This window comes from Phoca vitulina, unplaced genomic scaffold (assembly GCF_004348235.1).
Source record: "Phoca vitulina isolate PV1807 unplaced genomic scaffold, GSC_HSeal_1.0 scaffold4, whole genome shotgun sequence".
Classification (NCBI taxonomy): Eukaryota; Metazoa; Chordata; class Mammalia; order Carnivora; family Phocidae; genus Phoca; species Phoca vitulina.
This window is the reverse complement of record NW_022589707.1, coordinates 63,766,205-63,792,458: the sequence shown is the minus strand read 5'-3', so window position 1 is coordinate 63,792,458 and position 26,254 is coordinate 63,766,205. Positions and strand designations below refer to the sequence as shown.

The following is a 26,254-nucleotide window of genomic DNA, read 5'->3' as shown; positions in this document are numbered from 1 at the left end:
TAAATATTTTAGACAACTGCTCAACTTCGCCATTGTAGCCTGAAAGCAGCCATAGACAGTACGTAAACAAATGAGTATGGCAGTGTTCTCATAAAACTGTTTATGGATACTCCCACTTGACTTTCTTCTGATCTCCACATATCATGAAATACTCTTTTGATTTTTCTTTCAACCATTTAAAAATGTAAAAGCAGTTCTAGTTCACCGACTATATAGGAACAGGCATCAGGCTAGATTTGGCCCACAGTTTGCACTGGACCCCTGTATTATGCAAAGAATTGGAAGAGGAAAGCAAAGATGACTCCACACTTCAGAAGCGTATTTTAAATATATAAAATAACATTTATGCAGTAAGTCCTATATGCTTTAATTATACAAAAATTTTAAAAATGCTGTGTAATAGATGCCCAATGCATAAAAATGGAACTCTGTTAAAACAAATCTTACAAGAATTTAGTACAGTAAATAATACACTTTTTTCTTAGTTGCTGAGTTTTTGTTTTTCTATTTCTTTGGAATACAGATGGACTTTGGAGAAGAATGGTGGGTTAGGTCTATTAGCATGGCCCAATTAAAATCCCAGTGATTTTTCTCCCCTTGGCCAACTTCCTTAAGAGCCAGCCTAGTCATTAAGACTCATTTTATTTATATTAGTCTTTTTCTGTCACAGTGATTCAATAAATGGTTGATGTGCAGAGGTTATTGCTTTTGATAGTGTTTCATTCTTTGTGAAAAGCATTTTTTAAAATGAGCATTATCTTAGATATTTCCTGTGCACCCCTGTCCTAGTTGCTTATTCAAAGCTTTAAGTGTAGCTACTTATTGTCAGATCAAATAGAAGTCACTAGAAAACTAAAGGTGGTAAGTCACTTTTCCCTTTACAGCCATAAGACCTATTTGACACTTTGGCAGCTATCAGAGCATTTCACACTTCAATGAAAAGCCATAAAATCCATTCACAGGTCAGACTGAAGAGTTTTACTTAATTATATTGTGTTTTTAGCATCTGGAGTTTTAAAAGTGAGAAGAATACAGAAGTTGTAGTCCCAGCTCAACAACTTAGTAACTTTGCCTATCTGAGCCTCAATTTTCTAATATTTATTCAAGAAAGTTATGACTTCATTATTGCCTCCAAAATATTAACAATGCTGAGGGCTATATTAATTATTTGGGCAGTAAATGTTATAGGCATTGAAGGGAAAGGAAGACCATTTTAATTTTACTTATCCTGGAAGATTTAATGGGTACTAGTATGATTTGAGTGGGTAAGATTTCAGTATTTGGAGGAGAATACTTAAAATGTGCCCCTCAGACCTGCAACATCAGTTACTCCTGGGAGCTTGTTATAAATATGAAATCTTGGACCCACCAGGCCTCCAGATTCCAAATCAGAATCTGTGGGGGTAGGCTCCAAGATGTTTTAAGCAAGTCCTTCTGGTTATTTGTTTACGTGTCAGAATTTGAGAAGCACTGTCCTAGGTCTCAGACATATGCAGGTTAAAGTATTTTGCAGAAGAATGATAAGACAGATGACTTAAAATGAAGATAGAGACCATACCAAGTAGAAAATACTAAATGTCAAAGTCAAGAATTTGGAATTTATTTATAGCATATTGAGCCACTGAATATTTTTTATTAAAGAAGTACTATTATGAAAGCAAATATAGCAAGATTAGTCTAATGGTTGTTATGTAGAATAGATTTGAATGGGGTACTTGTAAAACTGTTTCTTGAAGCCTTGCTACACAAAGGATGGTCCTCAGACTGGCATTGGCATCCATTATTTAGAAACTTCTTGGAAATGCACAATCTCAGGCCTCATCCCAGACCGAATGAATCTGAATCTGTAGTTTAATAAGATCCCATGGTGATTCATATTCACATTAAGGTTTGAGAAGCCCTGGCTTAGAGCATAGTCAGTGGGACACCTACAATGGAATCATAACACTTTTTATAAAAAGTACATATATCTAATCCCCACCCTGGTTCCCCCCAATATGACTATCAGGCTACCCGGATGATTCTTACACAGTGCTGGAATAGTGGTTGTAAACATGGCTGCACAAAAAAAAAAAAAAAAATCCTGTAGTGTAGACCATATCTCAGATCAATAAAATTGGAATTTCTAAGGTTGGAGCTCAGACATTAGTATTTGAAACTTCAGATGATTCCAGTGGGCAGCCAAGGTTGAAAACCAACGTAGTAGAGGGAGTGATAGGCATTAGATTATTGCACTGGTTCTGGTAGGAACTGATAAAGAGCCTCGATTTGTGTGGTAGTACTGGAAACGGAAAGAGTAAGGCAGATGCAAGGGACATTGTGAGGACATGGTAGCATTTGGTGACTTGGTCAGTTGATACAAGAAAGCGGGAGAGACTGAGGATTAAAAATGATGGAGGCTTTGGGGTGCGTAGGTGGCTCAGTCGTTAAGCGTCTGCCTTCCGCTCAGGTCATGATCCCAGGGTCCTGGGATTGAGCCCTGCATCGGGCTCCCTGCTCCGCAGGAAGCCCTTCTCCCTCTCCCACTCCCCCTGCTTGTGTTCCCTCTCTCGCTGTGTCTCTCTCTGTCAAATAAATAAATAAAATCTTAAAAAAAAAATGATGGAGGCTTTAAGGGCACCTGGCTGTTTCAGTCGGTAGAGCACAGAGCAGGTAGAGCACAGAGCACGTGACTCTTGATCTCAGGATCATGAGTTCAAGCCCCTCATTAGGCCTAGAGCTTACTTAAAAAAGTAAAATGTGTGCATTTAAAAAAAATAACGGAGGCTGTCTTTGGGTGATATAATTGTTCTCTCATTGGTTTTCCACATTTTCTATAACAATCTGCTATCGTTGTTTGTACTTAAGGTAAAATAAATTATTTTTAAGTAGAACGAGCATGGTTTTGAACCTGGGTCACTTTAAAGCCTGCTGACAATTAACAGACATTTAAAAAGTAAGATGAGGTAAAGGAATTAGTTGAAAGGAAGGGAGACCGTATTGAGTTTTCATTTAGAAGGATGGAGATTGAGGTCTTAGATGAGCTATATGAAATGGTGTTCAGGCTATTGAAAATTAGTACTAGTTGTTTGGGAGTAAAGAATATAGATTTAGAATTGAGTGTCTTCTGCATGGAGTTGGTAACTAAAAACAAGATAAGGTAGAGATGAGAAATCCAAGGAAAAGATTTTAGATTATAGAAAAATTAGAATTGAAGTCACAGCACCCATTTGGAGAATGCCTGTGTTTAAAGCGAGTGAAAAGAAGTGGCCTATAAAGCAAATAGAAAAAGCAAAGAAGAGAACTGAGATAATACTGTCAGGGATGCCAAGAGAAGATTTCAAGGGGAGGAGGTAATCAGTCATGTGACGTGCTGCAAAGAGGTAAAGCAATTAGAACACTAAGAGAGGCTGTTGAATTTGAGAGTACTAATGATTTTCAGAAATACTGTTTTAGTGAAATGGTCAGGGTAGACGTCAGACTGCTGGGAGTAATTGAGTCTTTTGCTAAGGAAGTGGAGAGACAGTGGGTGTCCGTCACTAATTTGAAAAATGTGGCTGAGAAAGAAAGGAAAATATTAGGAAAGTAACTGGAAGGATAACAGAATTAAGATAAAGAACGCCTGTACCAGGAGCCCTTAGAAAGTCAGAGAGTGGAGATAGAGGGGTAATGGAGTGCTCGAGGTCACACAGGAAATAGAGATGATGAAATGGTAATTTTCAACTAGAACAGACTTCAGCAGTCATCTTGTTTTGTAACATCTTTTCTCAGGATTATATAAGCCTCATTTTACAGATGGACCTGTGTAAATTGAGACTTAAAAAAGTTAATTGATTTGTCCAGAGTCCCAGCTCTTTAGATTATGGATCAAAGGGGTGGAAGGGATTTGTCTTACGTACTAGGGGCTGTCCTACCCCTCTTTCTCTGAGATTGGAAACAGAAAGGAAGGCAAAATAAATGAACAGATGTGTTGAGATAGTGATAATTGGATGTTTCTTTTAAGGTAGAACATTTTATGTACCACCGAGTGTGCCAGAGAGGCTAAAAATCACATTTGAATATTCAGTTCTCCTGGCTTTAAGAGTGAGGAAAATGATAGTTAGAATGCTTTGGTTGAAGCATTTAAAAACTACCTCTTCAGAACCAGATGTAACTCCCTTATTATATAAAAGCAAAACCCCTGACTTTTGCAGCATCCAGTTCACTAATATCCCTACCTAATACATCTTTTCACTTATTGGTGTTCCCAACTTCATGCCCCAAATGTCAGTAAGCTGAAGTACTGCTCCAGCGTCAAGCACTACTGCATTTAGCTAGCTTCTGTACCAGAGGTACACAATGCTGATTTTCCTTGCCGAAACAAATGCTGCAAACGTGGACCGTGCATTTCATCACCAGTTACGAGTTTCTCTCCAGGTGCCAGTTGCAGCAATGAGATATAGGTCTTTGTAGTCACTTCACCTCCACTCCAGTCATTTGAGGACCCCTTTCAAAGACAGATTATCAATGAAGGCAAGAAATCTCACCCAAGTTCCAAGTATGTTCAACGGTGACTCTCAACAAGGACTTCTCACACATACCCTCTTCACACACCCATTTTTTTTAAACGCCAAAGAATGCAGTGTATACTCCAGCATATCCTTTTAAGAAGGTTCCCCTTACCAATATTCCAGAATGGCACAACCTCTTAAATCTTGTTGTCTTTCCTTTTGTTAAAGACTGGGGCATTAAGTTAAAGATGATTTATCTTGTTCGCTAATACTTAGAATCTCTTCTGTGGTAATATCTGTTGTAAAGTAAATCAAATCATGGCTTTGAAAGCTTTCCCAGTGTGCATTTCAGAAATCATTTTCTGCTACTCTGAATAAAGAACCAGAAAATGAAGTTGGCTCTCCTAATTCCATAGTAGTCAGAAGCAAATAGTTAATTCTCTGTTAGGATTGGCTAAGCTGTGGAGCAAGCAGAAAGGCTAAAAACAGTAATAGACTCTGCTATAGGTATGGTAAGTCTGTGGACTTTCTACAAGTCCCCAGTACCTCAGTATGTTAGGTCATATAAATATATCCATTTCAACAGCAACATAGGTAGTAGTCTAGGGTCACTGCTTCTCAAGATTTTTTTTTTTTAAAGATTTTATTCCTTTATTTGAGAGAGAGAGAGAATGCACGTGCAAGAGAGAGCAGGGGGAGAGGCAGAGGGAGAGGGAGAAGCAGACTCCCCGCTGAGCAGGGAGCCCAACACGGGGCTCGATCCCAGGACTCTGAGATCACAACCTGAGCCACAGGCAGACGCTTAACTGACTGACCCCTCAAATTTTCATGTGCATAAGAATCTCTTGAACATCAGAATCAGATTCTGATTCAGAGGCCTAGAGTGGGAGGGGTTTGGGTGGTTATGCTGAGATTGAGCATTTCTAACAAACTCCCAGGTAGTACTACTGATCCCCAGACTTTGACTAGAGAGGTTCTAGGTGGTAAATAGCATCTAATATGACCTTGCCCTCAGGCTCTAGAATGTGGCTGCAACAGTGACTGCTTAGAGCTATGCCTAGCAAGTTTGTTTTTTGTAAAGGGCCAGATGTAAAGAGTAAATATTTTGCACTTTGTGGCCGTTAGCCATATTCTTCTTGATTTGTTTCTATGCTTGCTTTTACAATTAAAAAAAATTTTTTTTAACCGTTTTAGCTCTGAGGTATACTCTCAGCCTCAAGCAAGAAGCTGAAGTCATATCCATTGGGCTTGTCAAATTAGCCATGGCTCTCAACCCCGACATTGATAGAAGTCCCTTATTTCATCAGGCCTCTTGGGATGACTATAGAGGAATCATAAGGATTCCAATTCCAAAAGCAATAAAGGAACTTTATAAGAAGAAGATCTCTATGTTTATTGGAGGGAGGGGAGATAAAATTATATGGAAGAAAACTACCTTTTTATTTGATGCCATAATAAATGAAAACTAAAGCTATTCATATTTAGATCATAAGTAAGATCTGAGTAGAACTTTACCGTGGACCCAGGATACATTTGACCTATTCTAATTTATGTGATCAACCTATTCTATGTGGCGGTACAATATCCAGTTACGGTTATAAGAAATTGGTCCAACTTGTGTGTGAATCCCAGTTCTTCTGCTTAATAGGTGGGTAGCTTTGGTTAAGTTACTTAATTTTTCTGAGACATCATAATGTCCCTGGGGTTGTTTATAAATAAGCATGTGTATTTGAAATACTTAACATAGTGCTTGGAACTTAGAAGATAATAAATGGTGGCTGCTGCTATGTTATTATGGTCATGACTGAATTCTATAAAAGAATCAGCTCCATGACTAATTGTCAGGATATTCTTTAAGGTAGAGTATGTCCTAGATTATGGTCCTCGGGCCATTTATGTCCTTCTAATGTCTCTGCAGACATAATGGGGAAATTTGAACCGACAGCCTTTAGTAACAACATATTTAACTTTGCAAAACCATCAGAAACCTCAGTAGTAAACAAGTCAAGTCACTCTTCCATGTTTTGTTTTGTTTTGTTTTTACTCTTTCATGTATTTTTTTTTCTTTCATGTATTTTTAAGGTGAGATTTCTTTGGGCAAAATCCCACCTTTAAAAATTGAAAGATTGTTTGATATAGTGTTTTCCCAGCTTGGTTATTAGTGCTTATTCTCATCACTTATTTTGAGGAATGTTGGAAACAGTTTTGCTTCAGTGATTTGCTCATCCTAATTTCAGTTCAGTGTTGGACTGGATAATGAGGATACAAATGAAAACTTTTGTCTGCCATGTCAGGCATTCAGGCATTAGTGGTAAAAGTAACAGTATCAGCAGTGTTCTTGTTTAAGAAAATTTATGGAAATTTATAAGATCTAAAGCATTGAGTAACCGTAAAATGTTTTTATTTTTAAGTAAAACTTTATTTTTTTGATTGGACAGAATGTTTAAGTATTTCTTTTTAAAGTAATAAATTGGCTTTTGTTGTTACTGTTTTTAACCAAAGGAAATCATCCTAATACCAATAAACAAGAATTGCCGTCTTAAAATCAAAAGCCACTGGTATCTAAATAATTTTTGTCATTGCAAGTACTTACTTTTATGTTTTTGTTGTGTTTCATTATATTGTTAATTTTTTCAAATATGTGGCATGAAATAACTTGTTTAAATCTGTGGTTGCAAGTTTTTGAAAAAATCTTTTTTAGCTTTTAGTAAAACATGGAGGAGACTTGTTTGCTGAGAATGAAAATAAAGACACTCCTTGTGATTGTGCTGAAAAGCAACACCACAAAGATTTGGCTCTCAATCTGGAATCACAAATGGTATTCTCACGAGATCCTGAAGCTGAAGAAATAGAAGCTGAATATGCTGCATTAGACAAACGAGAGGTAAGGTTTTATTGTTTGTTTTTTTCTTAATAAAAAAATTATATGGATTTTTTTCTTTTCATAAGTACTAATCTTATTATATGGCTTTCATGTTAAATTTTATTTTTCTACTTTAAAATCCAATTCATGTGGTCTTTGCAGTGTGCTTAACACCCTGTTGTCTACATAGCCATGATATGAAAATACAGGTAGAAAACCTAGAAATGGTAACTATCCTCTAACATATGTAAATATGTTTACTTATGTTTATTTTTTTTTTAATTATTTGAGAGAGAACCCCGCGCACAGGGTAGGGGGAGGGGCAGAGGGAGAGAGAAATTCAAGTAGACTCCGCGCTGAGCGTGGCACCCTACACAGGGCTCAATCTCACGACCCTGAGATCTGACCTGAGCCGAAACCAAGAGTTGGACGCTTAAGTGCCACCGAGGCATCCCTGTTTACTTACATTTCAATAGAGAGGCTGATGTGTGATATGAAGCCCTAACCATTCTTACTCTTCTAAAACTGCAGTCCCCTTTTTCTCAATCTTTCCCTGTCTTCTGCATTGCTCTTAACAACAAACATGCTTTGGTAACTTTTATCTTAAAAAACAAAAAGAACAAAACCATTTCTCCTTTGGCCACTCTTCCCTAGTCCTGCCCCTCTCCCCCTTCAGTTGTAGCCCCCTATCTCTGATCTGAGAAAAACAAAATTTAAGAGCTGTCTATACATAACTGACTTCCTCACCTTCCATTCACTCTTCAGCCCATTGCAGTGTGACTTTCCTCCCTTCTATTGAGATGGAAGTGCATTTGTCACGGACATCAAGAGTCACCATGTTGCCAAATCCAGTAGGTACTTTTCTCTCCTCATCTTACTTAAATTCTTCGGCAGCACTTGACACAACTGACCACTCCCTTCTTAGCGAAACATTGTTCCCTTAGCTTCCGGGACATTGTTCTTTGGTTTCCTTTGGGTCTTTCTTGTTTCAATAAATAGTACCTCCGTACTGAGTTGCTCAAGCATAAATGGTCAAGCTTTCTTGATTCCTCACTTCTTATGTCCAGACAATCTGGGAATCTTGTCAGTTTTACCTCCAGAAGTATAATCTAGATCCATTTACTCTTCCTGGTCTCTACTCCTACCTTCCAAGGCCCTCTCCATCTGAGTTTCCTAACTGGCCTCCTTCTTTCTGTTTTGGTCCCCTTAGAATCCATTTTGTACACATAAGCCAGAGAGACATTTTTAAACTTAAATTAGATCATATAAATCACTTAAATTACTCAGTGACTTTTCATTGTACTTAGAATAAAATCCAAACTACTTGCTCAGATACAAGACCTTATATGGTCTCACCACTACCTCCCTCTCCAACATCATCTCAGATCTTTCTCCCCAGCTCATTTTGCTCTGATTATAATACGTAGAGTACACTGAGGCTTTTGCATTTGCTGTTTCCTATATCAGAAATCTTCTCCCAGTTTTTCTCTTGGCTGGCTCAGTAGTTCTTCAGAGAGGCAATCTTGGACTATTCTTTCACAAATAGGTCCCTCTCCTTCTATTATTCTTTACCATAATACCCTGTCTATTTTTTATAACACTTATCACATGCTATAATTATTTTATGTATTTATTCGTTTTTTACTTTTCTTTCCTATTAGATTATCAACTCCATGAGGGCCAGAAACATAACTGCCTTAATCAACAGAGTATTTTCAGTGTCTGACACAGTGGACATCCATAGAAGTATTAAGTAAATTATAAGACACAATAAATGTTTTCCTCCCCAAATTATTCTGGTTCCTCCATGTTCAATGCCAACTTGATTCTAAAAGGACTTATACTAACTATTGTTTCTATGTGTTCAGAAAAATAATTGTATTGTTTGGGTTTTTTCCCCAAGAATTCCGACAGTTTTTGAACTTATGTACTCCGGATTGTTAAAGGAACTGAGTTTCTTGGAATTCAGAAATTTATATTTCTTTACCCTTTGTGTTTCTTAGGTTAGGTTATTTTATGGGAATGCTTATTCAGATTAAGTACACATAGAAAGGGAGGCAGATGTCCTAAGCACTTTCACATGGTTGTTGAATCTATACAGTAACAGTCAATAACAGTTATGCTCCCTTCTTTTTTTAAGTGAGGAAGATAAATCAGAAAATAGTTGAATAATGTACCAGGATCAAAGTGAGCTAAACCTGATTCTTCTGACTTCTCTATTTGCTGTACTGCCTACCTTTTCATAATCCATCATCTTGAGTCAGACATAAAAACTATTACTGTAATAATATAATAATTTAGTCAGAAGACAACATTTGAACAATAATATTCTAGAAATAATGTGATGTGATTAAATTGAAAGACATTTGTGACTATATTCAGGCTTTTTTATCAAAGATACTATCTTAACTTATAAGTAAATCAGAAAATAATAGTATTCGTTTTCAATTGATTGAAGATCTAAATGAACTTAATATAACTATAATAAACTATTAAGTTAAAAAAAAGTTACAGAATAGTTTGATAAGACTAGTATGTATTGAGAGAAAATTGAAGTATACCAAAATGGTAATCATGGTTATGGATAATTTTTTTACCATTATTATTTTTTCTATTTGCATGCATTTCTTAAAAGTTATAGTGAGCATTTATTGCTAAAAAAATATAAAAAATTTCCTCCTTTCTGACTCTACCCCCACAGTGGTAACAGTTTCTTGTGTGTGCTACCAGACTTAAGCAAACATATGTGATATCGAATTTTTAATGCAAAAGTAAGGTCATATAGTATATTGAGTTCTGCTAAAATATTTTTAAATTTTTTTTAATTGAAGTATAGTTGACACACAGTGTTACTAGTTTCAGTTCTACAAAATAGTGATTCAACAAGTTTATGTATTAGGCTGTGCTCCCTACAAATATATGGTCACCATAAATTGCTACCTTGTCACCATACAATGCTATTACAATACCATTGACTTGATTCCCTATACTGTACCTTTTATTCCTGTGACTTATTCATTCCACAACTGGAAGTCTATTCCTCCCACTCCCCTTCACCCATTTTGCCCACCACCCCCCCATCATCCCTCCTTCTGGGAACCATTAGTTCTCTGTATTTATGGGTATTTTTCTGCTTTTTGTTTGTTTATTCATTTGGGCTTTTTTTTAGATTCCACATATAAGTGAAATCATGATATTTGTCTTTCTCTGTCAGACTTATTTCACTTAGCGTAATACCCTCTAGATCCATCAAAGTTGTTATAAATTGCAAGAGCTCATCCTTTTTTATGGCTGAGTAATATTCCATCAGGTATGTATATGTACACCACATCTTTACCCATTCATCTATCAGTGGGCACTTGGGTTGCTTCCATATCTTGGCTATTGTAAGTAATGCTGTAGTAAACATAGGGGTACATATATCTTTTCAAATTAGTGTTTTTGAGTTCTTTAGGTAAATACCCAGTAGTGGAATTACTGGGTCATATGGTATTTCTATTTTTAATTTTTTGAGGAACCTCCATACTGTTTTCCACAGTGGCTGCACCAATTTACATTCCTACAAACAGTGCACGAGGGTTCCTTTTTCTCCACATCCTCACCAACTCTAAAATAGTTTTTCAACTTTACAATATATCATTAACATCTTTCCTAAGTCAGAACATGTGATCTACATATTTTAGCCATTTACCTATTAATTTAGATATTTTTTATTATTAAAAACAAGGCTAAAGTGAATATCTACTTGTTACATATATATCTTTATCCAGTTGTGTGATTATTCTGGTTTAAAACATGGATCTAAAGCCACACTGACTGGATTCATATCTTACCCCCATGACTGACTTATTATATGACCTTGAGTAGTTTATTCAGTCTCTCTGCTTCAGTTTCTTCTTCCTTAAAATGGAGATCATAATGGTCCCTACTTTGTAGAGTTGTAGTGATCCTTAAATGAGTTAATATATGTAAATACTTAGAACAGTACCTGGGTCATTATGTGTGTTATCTAAATGTATGCTTTTATAATCATGATCATCATTATTGTTACTGGATGTATATACACACTTTAAAAGTATATTCTCTATAAATTTGTAGAAATTGGTTTGATGGATCTTGAAAAATATACATTTAAGATGCTGTTAAACTGTCCTAAAAGATTATATCAATTTATTTTCTTCTAGTAGCTTATTAAAGAATATTAAAGAATATTAAATATTAAGATATTAAAGAATATTAAGAATATAAATATTAAGAATATTAAAGAATTTCCTCACATTTCTGCTAGCATTAGATATTATCATTGTTTTTATTTTTTGCTAGTTTAGACAAATGGTACCTATTTGAATTTATTTATTTGATTATTCTGTGAATTGATTATTTATTTGCTTTTTTCCCTATGGATTGTGTTTTCTTAATGCTTTCCAAGAAAACTTTGTGTATTTTTCTGTATCCTACATTTTTCACTTAGGATATTCACAGATGTAAATTTTTCTTCCTCTATGGCTTCTGAATTTTTTTCATGTTAATATTATAATATACGCCCCTATATTTTTTCTAGTTTTATAGTTTTGTTTTAATCCATATTAGATTATTTTTGTCTATTATTTCAAAATGTAAAAAACAATACTTTTGTAACTACTTACACACAAATGTTTATAGCAGCACTATTCATAATAACCAAAAGTTGAAGACAACCCAAATCTCTATCAACAAATGACTGGATAAATAAAGTGTGTGGTATACATATACAGTGGTATATTACTCAGTCATAAAAAGGAAAGAAGTACTAACACATGCTACAATATGGGTCAATCTCAGAAACATTGTGCTATGTAAAAGAAGGCAGACACAAAAGGTCACATGTTAAGTAACTCCATTTATATGAAATATCCAGAATAGGTAAATCCATAGAGACAGAAAGCACACTAGTGTTTGCCAGTGTCAGGGAGGAGGAATGACTAGGGAGTGACTCCTTAATGGGCATGGGGTTTTATTTTGGGATGATAAGAATGTTTGGGAATTAGATACATATGGTGGTTGTACAACACTGTTGAACTGAATTGTACATTTTAAAATTGGGTTTTTTGGGGGGGCGCCTTGGTGGCTCAGATGGTTAAGCGTCTGCCTTCGGCTCAGGTCATGATCCCAGGGTCCTGGGATCGAGCCCCGCATCGGGCTCCCTGCTTGGCGGGGAGCCTGCTTCTCCCTCACCCTCCTACTCTTCCCCCAGCTTGTGCTCTCTTGCTCTCTCTGTCAAATAAATAAATAAAATCTTAATAAAATAAAATAAAATAAAATTGGGCTTTTTGGGGGGCGCCTCGGTGGCTCAGATGGTTAAGCGTCTGCCTTCGGCTCAGGTCATGATCCCAGGGTCCTGGGATCGAGCCCCGCATCGGGCTCCCTGCTTGGCGGGGAGCCTGCTTCTCCCTCACCCTCCTACTCTTCCCCCAGCTTGTGCTCTCTTGCTCTCTCTGTCAAATAAATAAATAAAATCTTAATAAAATAAAATAAAATAAAATTGGGTTTTTTGGGGGCGCCTGGGTGGCTCAGTTGGTTAAGCGACTGCCTTCGGCTCAGGTCATGATTCTGGGGTCCTGGGATCGAGCCCCGCATCAGGCTCCCTGATCACCGGGAAGCCTGCTTCTCCCTCTCCCACTCCCCCTGCTTGTGTTCCCTCTCACGCTGTCTCTCTCTCTCTCTCTCTCTCTCTCTGTCAATTAAATACAATTAAATAAATAAATAAAATCTTTAAAAAATAAATAAATAAATAAATTCATTTTATACCTTCTGCTTTGACCCTGATCAACTTTTGGATTATTCTGTCTATGCTAATAGTTTTACATGGTCTGCTATGTAATTGTATTAAACTACATAATTAGGTAGTTTAAAAGATTCATATTCCCGAGGTGTCTATTTTAATTAAGTTTCTCAATTCAGTTAATGATCTGGACACTGTATAATATTATATCTCTATAATTTCTTCTTGATACATTTTAATTAAATTCTTTCCTTCAGATTAGTTTATAAATGGATAAAATCTATTTCTTCATCCCATCACTGAACAAAACTCTGAGTGACTGACTGCTCTGCCAGACAGTTTTAGGAGCTTGAGGATACAGTGAAGAACAAAAATAAGCCCCTGCCCTCTAGGTGCTTATGTTCTAGCATCGATATAGACGCACATAAATAAGGTTAAAAAGTAAATACAATTTGTGAGAGTGGTAACTGCTATAAGGAAATAAAAACAAGGTGATGTGTTGGAGTGATGGCTGGGAAGAGTGTATTTAATTTACATAAACCTGTACAGACAGAACAGAGAAACTAGTGAGTGTTGGACCTAGTTGGGGTCAGGCTCTGTAGGAGTAGACTGTGTGACTGTATGTGGGTAAATGAAGGGAAGACAATATGTTGCTATGAAAGCCATTGAAAGAATTCCCCCCTCCCAGTTCCTCTCCCAGTTTATAACTCAGGAAAACTCAGGCTCTTTTTCGGGCGGGGAACGCATATGGTGGACATGGCCTTAGCTGGCTTCCCTGGTGTGCAGGTCTAGCCTACTGTGCGAGAGCAGCTGCCTTCCTCTTAGATCAAAGTACAGATCAGGGTGGACCAGGCCTTAAGTCCAGGGGAGAACAGCTGAGTAAGAGGAGAGGAAACTGAAACAAAGGGAAAGGTCTGAGAATCCTAAGACTTTCTCTTCCAGGCTAAGCTCTTGGATCAGCTAATGAGAGATTGATATTAAGAGGAATTGGAAATAATTCTCTTTGTTCCAAGTGCCTTTCACATCTTCTAAAATTATAGCAATTAGTAATACATTTGGGTAAATGAGTACCCGTTTTTCATTTTTTAACAATAAGTATGTTTTACCTATATAATTGGGGAAAGCTGTTTTCATTGTGGAAAGAAATAAAAACAAATTCTTCTTTCATAAATACTTTGTCATAGTCTTTTCTGAAAGTTTTTGAAGATGCTATCACTTTATACATGATAGTCAAAGAGGTACAGTTTTTATGTTGGGCTCTTTCACATTTTTTCAGTGACATTTTTTCAGTGGTATTTTGGTAGCAGAAGTATGCACTGATGCAAAAGAGGTACTTTTATTTGCTCTTACCTTTTTAAATTAGTTTCCGTTTTCTTTCTATGTATCGGTACTGACTGCTTTGAAGGTTATTGCTAGATTGTGTTTAATCTGAAAGTAGAAGCAGTTTATCTTTGCAACAAGAAAGAGAAAGGCACCTTCATTTTAATCCTTCTTACAGAAGAGAGGGCTAGTGCCCACTTGGGACTGAGCAATGTATTGAAATGCTTCACATGACCTAATTACAGTTCTGTTGCAGAGATTTCGGAGTGAATATGTTATGTGTTCATGAAGGCAATATGTCTTTCTCCAAGAACTATTTTTCTTCCATTGTAACCTAAATTTAAAACTGAATTTTTTTAAACTTAAATCTATGTAGATTGCTTTATACGATCTCTTTTTTAACCTATCTAGAATCAAATCTCATTTGGCTCACATAAATAAAGTAGAATGATAGCTAATCTAAAAAAGAGCGTTTAGACCGGGTATTATAAGGAAGTGTTGAATCACTGCATTGTACACCTGAAACTAATATTACACTCTATGTCAACTATAATTCAAATAAAAACTTAAAAAATAAAAAGAATATTTAGGAAATAATACCAGGAAATATACAATTGCCACCACTAGAAATATCAAGAAATACCCATTCTCATTGCTGAGGCAGGAGAGGTACCTGTAATCCCAAGTCTGAACTTGGAACACGTTTTTTAGAAGTAATGTTCTACATAGTGTGTAAGTTCTATACTGGAGTGAGTACTATAAATTTAACCATAAAAGGATTTCTTAGATTTTTGCAGGGGAAAGTGTGGTTCATAAATTAGCTGAAAAGCAAACTGTACACGGTAATTTGGGGATTATAAAGGTCAGGAAATTTATCAGATCAACTGAGAAAAATTATCCCTATTGAATAGAATCCCAGTCATAAGTGGTTAAATAAGAATTGGTGAAAGGAGGGCGCCTGAGTGGCTCAGTCGGTTAAGCCTCCAACTCTTGGTTTTGGCTCAGGTCATAATCTCAGGGGCATGGGATCAAGCCCCCTCCCTTCCCCATTGGGCTCCCCATTCAGTGGTGAGTCTGCTCTGCCTCTCTCCCTCTCTCCCTCTCCTTCTGCCCCTTCCCCCACGCGTGCAGCCTCTTTCTCTCTCAAATAAATCTTAAAAAAAAAAAATTGATGAAATGGTTTCCACGATACCCCCCAAAAAATGAAGCAAGAAATACAGTATCTTATTCTAAAATATCTGTAAATCAGCTAAAATGGATGAGGTTTGCTAATTGCCCAGAGTTCTCTGGAGACTGTGATACGTGCTGCAAGAGGACATCCTCATTCTTGGGAGTTTCTACTGTTTTTTAAGCTTTCGTCTTTGTCCTTTAGTCTATGTTTACTGTAGTAAGCTGGTTAACAACTGTTTAAAAGAATTGAAGTAGATAATTCATCAATGTTAATAACACAATATTGAGTAAAAATAAAAGGAAATTGTGTAAATATATATAATGTTATGCTATAATGTTATGACAACCATACATCAAATTCATGATAGTGATTTCCATAGGCAAGGATGGGGAGACTTAGGGAAATGTAATGGGGAAAACATGTCATGGATTATTTTAGCTTTTACATAATCCCCCCCTTGTCCCCTCGGTCTGTTACCTGCAGCCAACTGCAATCCAGAAGCAAATGATCTTCCTTCTGACATATCCTCAGAAGGTCAGTAGTAGCCTAACACTATATCATAATGCCTATGTTATTCACCTCACTTGATCTCATCACACAGGCATCTTATCATCTCACTTCATCACAAGAAGGGTGAGCACAGTCCATAAGATATTTTGAGAGAAACTACATTCGTACAACAATTACAGTGTATTATAATTGTTCTGTTTTATTATTGTTAATCTCTTACTGTGCCTAATTTATAAATTAAACTTTATCATAAGTATGTATGTATAGGGAACAACAGTATATATATATAGGGTTCAGTACTATCCATGGTTTCTGGGATCCATGGTGGGGAGTATTGGGACACACATTCCCTAATGGATGAGGGTAGAGGGGAGACTACTGTATAAAATTTTGCTTCTTTTGTTTCATTTTGTTTTAAAAAGGACTTGAAACAAGTATGACCAAAATGTTAACAGTAATTGTTTCTGAGTAGTGAAACACTTGTAATTTATATTCTTTATATGTTTTCTGTTAAAAGCAAACAAAGATAAAAGATAACAAAAGAATAAAAAACTTGAGACGATATAGTACCTATATAAAGAAAACTATATTTATAGTACCTATATAAAGAGCATTAACGAACACTTGAATAAACAGAGATAATATGTTTACGATAAGAACTCTGAATAGTATGGCATAGTCACATTTCCCCAGGTTAATTAAGAAGTATCATATAACCCCACTAATAATCCAAATTAGATCTTAATAAATGTAAATGTTTGTTGGTTCAGTGGTTAAACTCAAGGAACAGGGCGCCTGGGTGGCTCAGTCGTTAGGCGTCTGCCTTCCGCTCAGGTCATGATCCCAGGGTCCTGGGATTGAGCCCTGCATCGAGCTCCCTGCTCAGCGGGGAGTCTGCCTCTTCCTCTCCCACTCCCCCTGCTTGTGTTCCTGCTCTTGCTGTCTCTGTCTCTGTCAAATAAATAAATAAAATCTTTAAAAAAAAACCAAACTCAATGAACATATATATTTACATATATAATTGGTTTGTAAAAAGCAAAGACTGGATAAAAATCCTTGAGAACTTTAGTCATGATTATTGCTCAGTGGTGGTATTACAGGTTTTTATTTCGAATTATTTTTTGTACTACCCAAATTTTTAAAATTGTAAAGTAAGATGGTTTGTCATTATAGTATGGTGCCTTTATTTTAGAATAATAAGGTTGCATGAGCCTTGGCATTCCACTTTCTAGCTTATAAAAGACTTGTGAAACAGTAGTTTGAGGTCCATGATAGTGGAGCACAAAGAGCCTTTTTAACTTCAGTAATCAAACTGAAACAGGAAGATTGAATTAAATGATTATCATATATATTTGTTTATAGGCATTTAGGATTTCCTAAGAGTATAACAGCCAACTTAACTTGATTTTCTTCTTTTCAAAGCCATATGAAGGATTAAGGCCTCAGGATCTTCGTAGATTGAAAGATATGCTTATTGTGGAGACTGCAGACATGCTTCAGGCTCCACTGTTTACTGCTGAAGCTTTACTTCGAGCTCATGGTAATGAAAAATGTCTTATGCTTCTGATAACATGAGTGCCTTTTGAAACTTTTCAGAGTTAAAATATGGCTATTTTACTATTTCAATATAAAACAAAATAGTTTGTTAAACAAGCCTAAGTTGTTTTTTGTGTAGTGGTTACTGCAGTACCCAGCATCCTCAGAACATTCTGTATTTTGGAGTATAAACTGGCTATAAATCATAGAGGAGAAATAGGAAATTTGTGTTTAAAAACCAAGCTACTAAATCATCTTATGGATTGTCTAATTTTAGAAATGTGCCTGATTTGAGCGGGGTTGAAAGTTGGACTCCATAGTCCTAATCCTAGTTTTAACATTCATTTTTACTAAAGTCAATTAAATACCTAACAATTGTGTTATTAGTACTGTCAGTTATATTCATTTTATATAAAAGCTCTTTCTCACCATGAAGTGTACAAAGCGAAATTATGGAGTCAATACAAGAATGTACTATCCCTTTTAAGTTTTTTTTTGCAAGGGGGGGTTGTTGTTGTTGTTGTTTTAAGGACATTAACGACTTTACTTAGGAAAACTACTCAGCTTGTTTTAAGTTCTCTGTGATACTTAAGGCAGCCATTCTGGTAGTTGTCACATGCTGAGTTGGACCCTGTCATTGCACAGTTCGTATTTGATATTTTGGGTGGTTTCAAAGATAAGTTTTTTCTGATTTAAAAATTATTTTTAAAAAGAGAAAGGTAAAATGTCTCTTCTGCCTGGTTTACCTGTCTATTTGAACTATAAGTCTATCACCTATACTAAAATAGAATGTCGGGGCGCATGGGTGGCTCAGTCATGAAGCGTCTGCTTTCAGCTTAGGTCATGGTCCCAGGGTCCTGGGATTGAGCCCCGCATCAGGCTCCCTGCTTGGCGGGAAGCCTGCTTCTCCCTCCCCCACTCCCCCTGCTTGGGTTCCCTCTCTCGCTGTGTCTCTCTCTGTCAAATAAATAAAATCTTTAAATATATATATATATATAAATTAAAATAAAATAAAATAGAATGTCAACTTCCAAATTTTTTTATATAATTTTTTGATCAGAAGAAAATTTAAAATTCCATATTTCATCATCCCTTGGTCATCACTGTGAATAATTTGGTATATAACTTTCTAGAATCCCTACCTCTAATATTGATATTTCCCAGGGTTCTGTACTTGAGATTATTTCCACTTTATATACCAGTGGCTCGTAAATTTTAGTATAAATAAGGATTACCTGAGAAACTAACCAGAGATTCCTAGACTATTTCTGGAGAGTCTAGGTCATTAGGTGAGGGGTGAGGCTTAAAAATACAAGTTGTAAAGACACCTACCAAGTGGACCAGTCTCAGAGAAGCATTGCTGTACACATTTATCTAATGAAACCAAAGGTTTCAAAAATCACCCAAACAATAAAGTATATCTACAACCTGACTTTAATAAAGTATTTGAGGTTGGGTTTCTAAATGTCTGTTTAACATTTTTTCCTCAATCTAAGGATGTCCACACCTAAACTCCTCTTTTCTCCCACTGTCGTGATGCACGAGCGTCACATTCATCAAACTACCCTGCCAGAAATGTGAAAGTCATACTTCACTCCTCTGTGCTTGTTACATTTGGCCACAGTCTCATCATTTCTTAAGTGTCTCTCATCTTCCCATCCCCGGCTCCAGCTCCCTCTCTAGCTCTTTCCATTCCCATTGCCACTGAGTTAAATTCAGGCTGTCATTAGTTTCCATCTAAATCATAGTCTCCTGAGTCGTGGTCTCCGGTGTTGTCATTCTTCTTTTACCCTATTAATTTTTCATATTGCCATTAGACTGTTCTTTTAAAATGCACATTTGAGCATGTCACTCCCTCACTGAAAAACCCTTCACTACCTTTCCACAGACTTAAAACCATCTAAACTCTTTAGTAGACCTTCATGACCCAGATTTCTTTACCTGGGCTGTCATCTCCCCGTTTCTTTACTTACCCACTCTTGCTTGTCCTTAGTAACCACATCTTCCAGGAAACCTTTTCTGCTTATGTGTTCCCAAGTCTGCACTGAGACCCTTCCTGTCTATTCCTACTACATCCTGTGTCATACAGTTAGAATACAGTTTTATAGTAATCTCTTTATTTGCTTTTCCTCTAGATTAACCTGGGAGCTCTTAGAGGGAAGCTTTTAATGTTTTTTGTTTCCACAGTACCTGACATACATTAAGCTCTCAGAAAATGGTTATAGAATGAATAATATATAATAAATAATATACCTGAAGTGTTATTTATATATACGTTACTCCTGCACATATTCCATTGTCCAAAATTCAGTCACTTGGCCACACTTAACTGCAAGCAACAGTTCTACACTGAAGCATTTTTTGTATACTTATGACCATTTCTGGGTAATGTATCGTAACTCTGAGTAACAATGTATAGAGAATCTAAGTTATATGAAGTATATGAAGTATCACAGTCTAAGTTACAATATATAAAGAATCTAATCTAACTTTACCAAAAAATTTTTAAAGGAACATTTTCATCTCTATTTGTTTACATTGTGTCATCAAGTATTATTAAATGATCAATTCCAGGGGCACCTGGGTGGCTCTGTTAAGTGTCCAACTCTTGATTTGGCTCAGGTATGATCTCAGGGTTGAAAGATCAAGCCCCACGTCAAGTTCCATGCTGAGCATGGAGCCTGCTTAAGATTCACTCTCTCTCCCCCTCTGACCCTCCCCCCCTAAAAAAATTATCAACTCCATTTTTACTCCATTGATATTTTCCTAAGTTACTTCTTTTACATAATAGGGGTCAGTTCTAATAAGGTGATAATCTAATTGAATTTTCTTATTTGGTATTATCTATTCTGTGATAACTTTTTTGATAACTTAATAGGTCTATATTTCATTTCCCTATTTAGGCATAAAATAGAGGCTAGCAGGTTTTCAAATGGACATCTCTTCTATACTATTTGAATAATACCAGTAACAGTGACATTTGATAATCAAATAAGATAGAGATAACTGATGTTAGTGAATGAAATAGTGCACAGAACTACAATTTCTACTAATTGCTCTCAAAACAAGGATAGGCTGTGTTTCAGAGCTATTAACTGAACTACTTAGAAGATTTATAGATTATATCCTGGGTAACATTCCCTCAGCTTTACACAGGAAAGTAGATTTGAGTATTATATTATCTGTTGTCAAATGTAGTCCCAAGGTAATGAAGTTGATCTAGATTAAGCAGAAGACAGAAATGTTTGGCAGTATTTACTGAGCAGTAATTGAATTTTAAGGAAGACTCTGTTAGGAATACAGAGGTCATTCTCTGAGTATTTCCTCAGTAATACAAGTAACATAATTGAATGCTACCTAATAAGAAAATAAGTAAAATTTACAAAATACGAGACCAAAGGTAATTTGCTTATGCTTAGAATTAGTTTATATTGAAGTATTCTTTAAGCTCCTTTGAAGACTCATCATCTTCTCTAGGTAGTTAAACATCAGTGGTCTACATCTTCTCACTCTGCTCTCTTCCTAGGGAATGATATCTTCTTCCAAGGTTTCTATAGGTAAAGATTTCTCCCTCTGGACTAGACTTCTTTTCTTAGCTCCACACCCTTGTATATAACTGCCTTTTTTTTTTTTTAAGATTTTATTTATTTATTTGACAGAGAGACACAGCGAGAGAGGGAACACAAGCAGGGGGAGTGGGAGAGGGAGAAGCAGGCTTCCTGCAGAGAAGGGAGCCCCATGCGGGGCTCGATCCCAGGACCCTGGGATCATGACCTGAGCCAAAGGCAGACACCTAATGACTGAGCCACCCAGGCGCCCCTATAACTGCCTATTTTAAAGCATCTCTAGGATATCTCAAAAGCATCTTAAACTCATTATGTCTGAAACTAAAATCATGCTCTTCCATCTGTACCTGATTCTCTGGTATTCCCTATTTACATAAATGGCACGAACCAACCAGGTGGGTAAACCTGGGACACCAACCTTGATATATCCTGTCCTTCAGACTCTATGTCCTATTGTCGCCAAATTGTCACTTCCACCTTCCATGTGTTAAACTCCTCTCTTTCTCTATCTCCACTACAACCAACCACCTACTTCTAGCTTCCATCATCTCTCACTTATACTACCCATTCCCCTCCTATTTGGACTGTGTTCCCTCTACTCCTGCCCTATCTAGTTTCTTTGTTTGTTGTAGTCAGAATGATCTTTTCAAATCTGATCATGACAACCTGTCCTTCCTAATCCCAAACTCAGCTTCTCAGTGACTTCCTATCACTCCTGAGCTGATGATGGAAGTGTTATTAAAAAGTCCTGCATGATCTAGCCCCTGCCTGTTTTTTCAGCCTCATCTCATGCAGTGCTTTCCCTCTGCTCTCCATGCTACAGCTACATTGACCTTTTTAACTTCACAAGGATGCCATCTTCCCTCCTACCACAGGGACTTTGAACATGCTGTGCACTGCCTGTCTAGAATGTCTTTCCCCCTCCGTTTTACTACTTAACTCCCACTCATCTTTCATTTGTCCACTTCAAGCTATTTCTCCAGAGTCAGACCTTCTCTGACTTGGGATTCTCTACCTGTCCTTCATGGCACCCTGACAGTGATGATTCTTTTACTTAACGTCTTTCTCCTTGCTAGACTGTAAGTTTCATGAAGGCAGGAATCCTGCCTGATTTTTCCTCCCATTGTATCCCTACTGCCTGACACAGTGCATGGCACATAAAAGACACTCAGTAAATATTTGCTAAGTGAATGATGTGATAGAATCCAAGCAAAAGTTGTGCTAAAAAATACTTATAGTAAATAAGATTAAAATTTAATATATTTAGTATCTGTTTATAGAAATTATAGTAGTTCTTTTTTTCCTTTATTAAACTGATATAATGGATACTTTTGAAGAATAATCTTACTGTGCTAAGAAAAGTAATTTTAACTTTTTAAGTAAGTAATGACCTATCAAAACACTAACATCCGGGACACCTGGGTGGCTCAGTCGTTAAGCGTCTACCTTCGGCTCAGGTCATGATCCCAGGGTCCTGGGATCGGGCCCCACATCAGGCTCCCTGCTCCGTGGGAAGCCTGCTTCTCCCTCTCCCACTCCCCCTGCTTGTGTTCCCTCTCTCACTGTGTCTCTCTCTGTCAAATAAATAAATTAAATATTTAAAAAAAAAAAAAAACTAACATCCATGTAGCAGCATTTCCTGGAATGCACCCATGCAGTTTTTTTCACCTGTTGGATTTTTTTCCTCTTTGTAATCTGACCCCTTTCCCAATCTTATTTTCCATCTTCTCAAACGACAACATGGTATGCTGTAACTTTACAGAAATGCTCACGTCTCTTCCTTATATTTCTGTGCCCTGCTCATATGGTTTACACAGCTGGAAATATACTCGTTCTACCTGTATTGCATGTCTAAATCATAATTATCCTGCTAAACCACCAAATACACTGATTTAATATGTTTGAGAAAAGTCTTGCATAGAACATTTCCACAGCTTATTTGTATTAGAGATGTAAAATTGTATAGAATGGGCCTATGTTGAATAATTGACTCTATACTACTCATGACCCTATACTTCATTGTGCTACAGTGGAAAGAAAACAAGTTTTAGAATCACAGAAATTGGTTTTAAATCCCTCACTATCTGTGTGAGCCTAGGCAAGTTACAGAATTTCCGAGTCCTCGTTTCTTCACCTAAATAATGATTGAAACGTTTGTTGGGAGGAACAAATGAAATAATGTGTGTAAAACAGCAAAATAATTGGATGTATTTATTTATTATTTTTAATGGGTTAGGTTTTTATGACTCTGAACTATGTAACAACATGTGTCACTTGGCTATTTTAAAAGTGTTCATATTAGGAAGATCATCTTTTTTAGTTAAGTCAGATGTGAACTCACTTCATACAGAATGTATACCTAATGCACTAAAACTTTATAACCATAATCCCTTCAGAAGTTTCTTCTGCTTTCAAGCTGTTTATCAAATGATTTTTGGACTCGTTGGCATTTTGATGTGTTTATAGTAAGCTATGTAATCATTTTACAACTTGACACCAGTGAAACAAATTGCAAATTTTACATATTTTTCTTGAAAAGAGTAAAATGGCTAAGTCAAATCTATGCCATGAAAAATTTAGTAACTTCCAGAAGTGATGTGTGAGGCACCTCTTTTGATTATTAGTAGAAATGACTGGAAGTTTTGACGATATTTTAGATATTGACACAGTTGTAAGTCACAGTAGATTATAAAAGTTTAAATTCTGTTTTAAAATATTCAGGGGCGCCTGGGTGGCTCAGTCATTAAGCGTCTGCCTTCGGCTCAGGTCATGATCCCAGGGTCCTGGGATCGAGTCCCACATCGGGCTCCTTGCTTGGCGGGGAGTCTGGTTCTCCCTCTCCCTCTGCCCCTGCTTGTATCCCCTCTCTCACTGTGTCTCTCTCTGTCAAATGAATAAATAAAATCTTTTAAAAAATAATAATAATAAAAATTCAGGGTGGAGCACGTGGGTGGCTCAGTTGTTGAGCGTCTGCCTTCGGCTCAGGTCACGATCTCAGGGTCCTGGGATCAAGCCCTGCAGCGGGCTCCCCGCTTTGCAAGAAGCCTGCTTCTCCCTCTCCCACTCCCCCTGCTTGTGTTTGCTCTGTCACCATATCTCTGTCAAATAAATAAATAAAAATCTTTTTTAAAAAAAAAATATTCAGGGTTTGGGGCACCTGGGTGGCTCAGTCAGTTAAGCATCCAACTCTTGATCTCACCTAAGGTCTCAATCTCAGGGTCATGAGTTCGAGGCCTGTGTTAGGCACCATGCTGGGCATAGAGCCTACTTTAAATAAATAAGTAAATAAAAATAAATATATATTTACTTATTTATTAGTGGATATAATATACCTGAATATTCATTTGTAATTACTAATTTGATATAAATAATTTTCCTTCCTTTAGGTGGCCTATATCTCTTTAATTTATCCTCACTTTATTTTGTTATATGAAACTCTTAAAAAACATCACCATATTTCCTGTTTTTGAGAGCTATCATTCCATTTTTCTTAAAGACTGGGACAGGGAGAAATTACTTGAAGCTTGGATGTCCAACCCAGAGAACTGCTGCCAACGATCAGGTGTTCAGATGCCAACTCCACCACCAAGTGGATATAATGCCTGGGACACACTCCCTTCTCCAAGAACTCCAAGGACTACACGCTCTTCTGTCACCTCTCCAGATGAAATAAGTTTATCTCCTGGGGATTTGGACACCAGTTTGGTATGGTTCAGTATTCAATGTACTTCCCATAGTTTTGTGTTTAGTCTTTTAACTTTTAAATTATTTAATATTGTTTCATGGAAGGGGCACCTGGCTGGCTCAGTTGGTTAAGCAGCCAACTCTTGGTTTTGGCTTGGGTCACTATCTCAGGGTTGTTAGATTGAGCCCCATGTCAGGCTCTGTGCTGGGCGTGGAGCCTGCTTAAGATTCTCTCTCTCTCCCTGTCCTTCTTCCTCTGCCCTTCCCCTTACCCCCGTGCTTTCATTCTCTCAAAATATATGTATATATATAGTTTCATGGAACCCTTGTAATTGAATCCTATACCCTTCTTAAAGGATTCAGTTATTTCACCCTTTGGTACAAATATTTATTATCACAGAATATTTTTGTTATCTCTGAATTACAGATTGAAAAACAAAAGGTTTTCTTTTCTCATTTCAAAACAGAAAACATAAAAGAGTTTGAGAAAGCCATCTACTATATTTACACTTAAAATCTCTAGGTGCTTAAAGTTTTAAACACACCATACTGAAATATTAAAAGTTGAGTTTGTGATAGGCACTTTAAATTTTAAAAATATGAAAAAATTTTTATGTTTTCTTTTCTTTTTTTTTTTTTTTTAAAGATTTTATCTATTTATTTGAGACAGAATGAGAGAGAGAGAGCACATGAGAGGGGGGAGGGTCAGAGGGAGAAGCAGGCTCCCTGCTGAGCAGGGAGCCCAATGTGGGACTCGATCCAGGGACTCCAGGATCATGACCTGAGCCGAAGGCAGTCGCTTAACCAACTGAGCCACCCAGGCGCCCAATTTTTTTGTTTTCTTGAAAACACTTATAATGTGTTGATAATTATATATTTGTTTCAGTAAAGCTTTGGAGTATATCATCTAGATATATTTGTGGAATAAATGTTTGCTTTTTATTGAGAAACAATAGTGCCATTGTCTACATTTTTAATTGGCATACGATTGGTATACTGTTGCAGGAAATTTTGACGTTTCTTTAATGGTTCAGCCGCTCAAAATGTGTGATAAAAATGAAAGCATTCTGGGTTTTATCTAGGCCTTCTTGGAAAATAAAATCCAACTTCTCTAATTTGCATCTGTAACATTGGAATGTTTGCTTCTAATAAGTTATTGTTTAGAAGATACATAGTTTTGTAGCAGGGTTCCTTGGGTAGAAATCCTTAAATTCCTACTCTGAATATCCGGGAGTTTTTATCTTGAAAACACAAAGTTGCTCTGTTTTTGTAGATTTTCTGGGATGAGTATAGGCTAAAGAACATGATATTGAAGTGGTTATTTTGCAGTGGACAATTTGATCTTGACCTGAATAGATTTTAATGGTTTGTTTC

General features: G+C 36.7%; 1 protein-coding gene across 5 annotated transcripts in view; it reads left to right on the top strand.

Moving 5' to 3' along the window:
* Positions 1–26,254, top strand: part of ANKIB1 (ankyrin repeat and IBR domain containing 1) — a 232,895-nt gene that overhangs the window by 155,188 nt on the left and 51,453 nt on the right. For all 5 annotated transcript variants that reach the window (XM_032402174.1, XM_032402175.1, XM_032402176.1 and 2 more), the window contains 3 exons: positions 7,171–7,353; positions 17,517–17,634; positions 24,693–24,901. In XM_032402174.1, the coding sequence (XP_032258065.1) occupies positions 7,171–7,353; positions 17,517–17,634; positions 24,693–24,901 (510 nt within the window). The remainder of the gene's footprint in view (positions 1–7,170; positions 7,354–17,516; positions 17,635–24,692; positions 24,902–26,254) is intronic.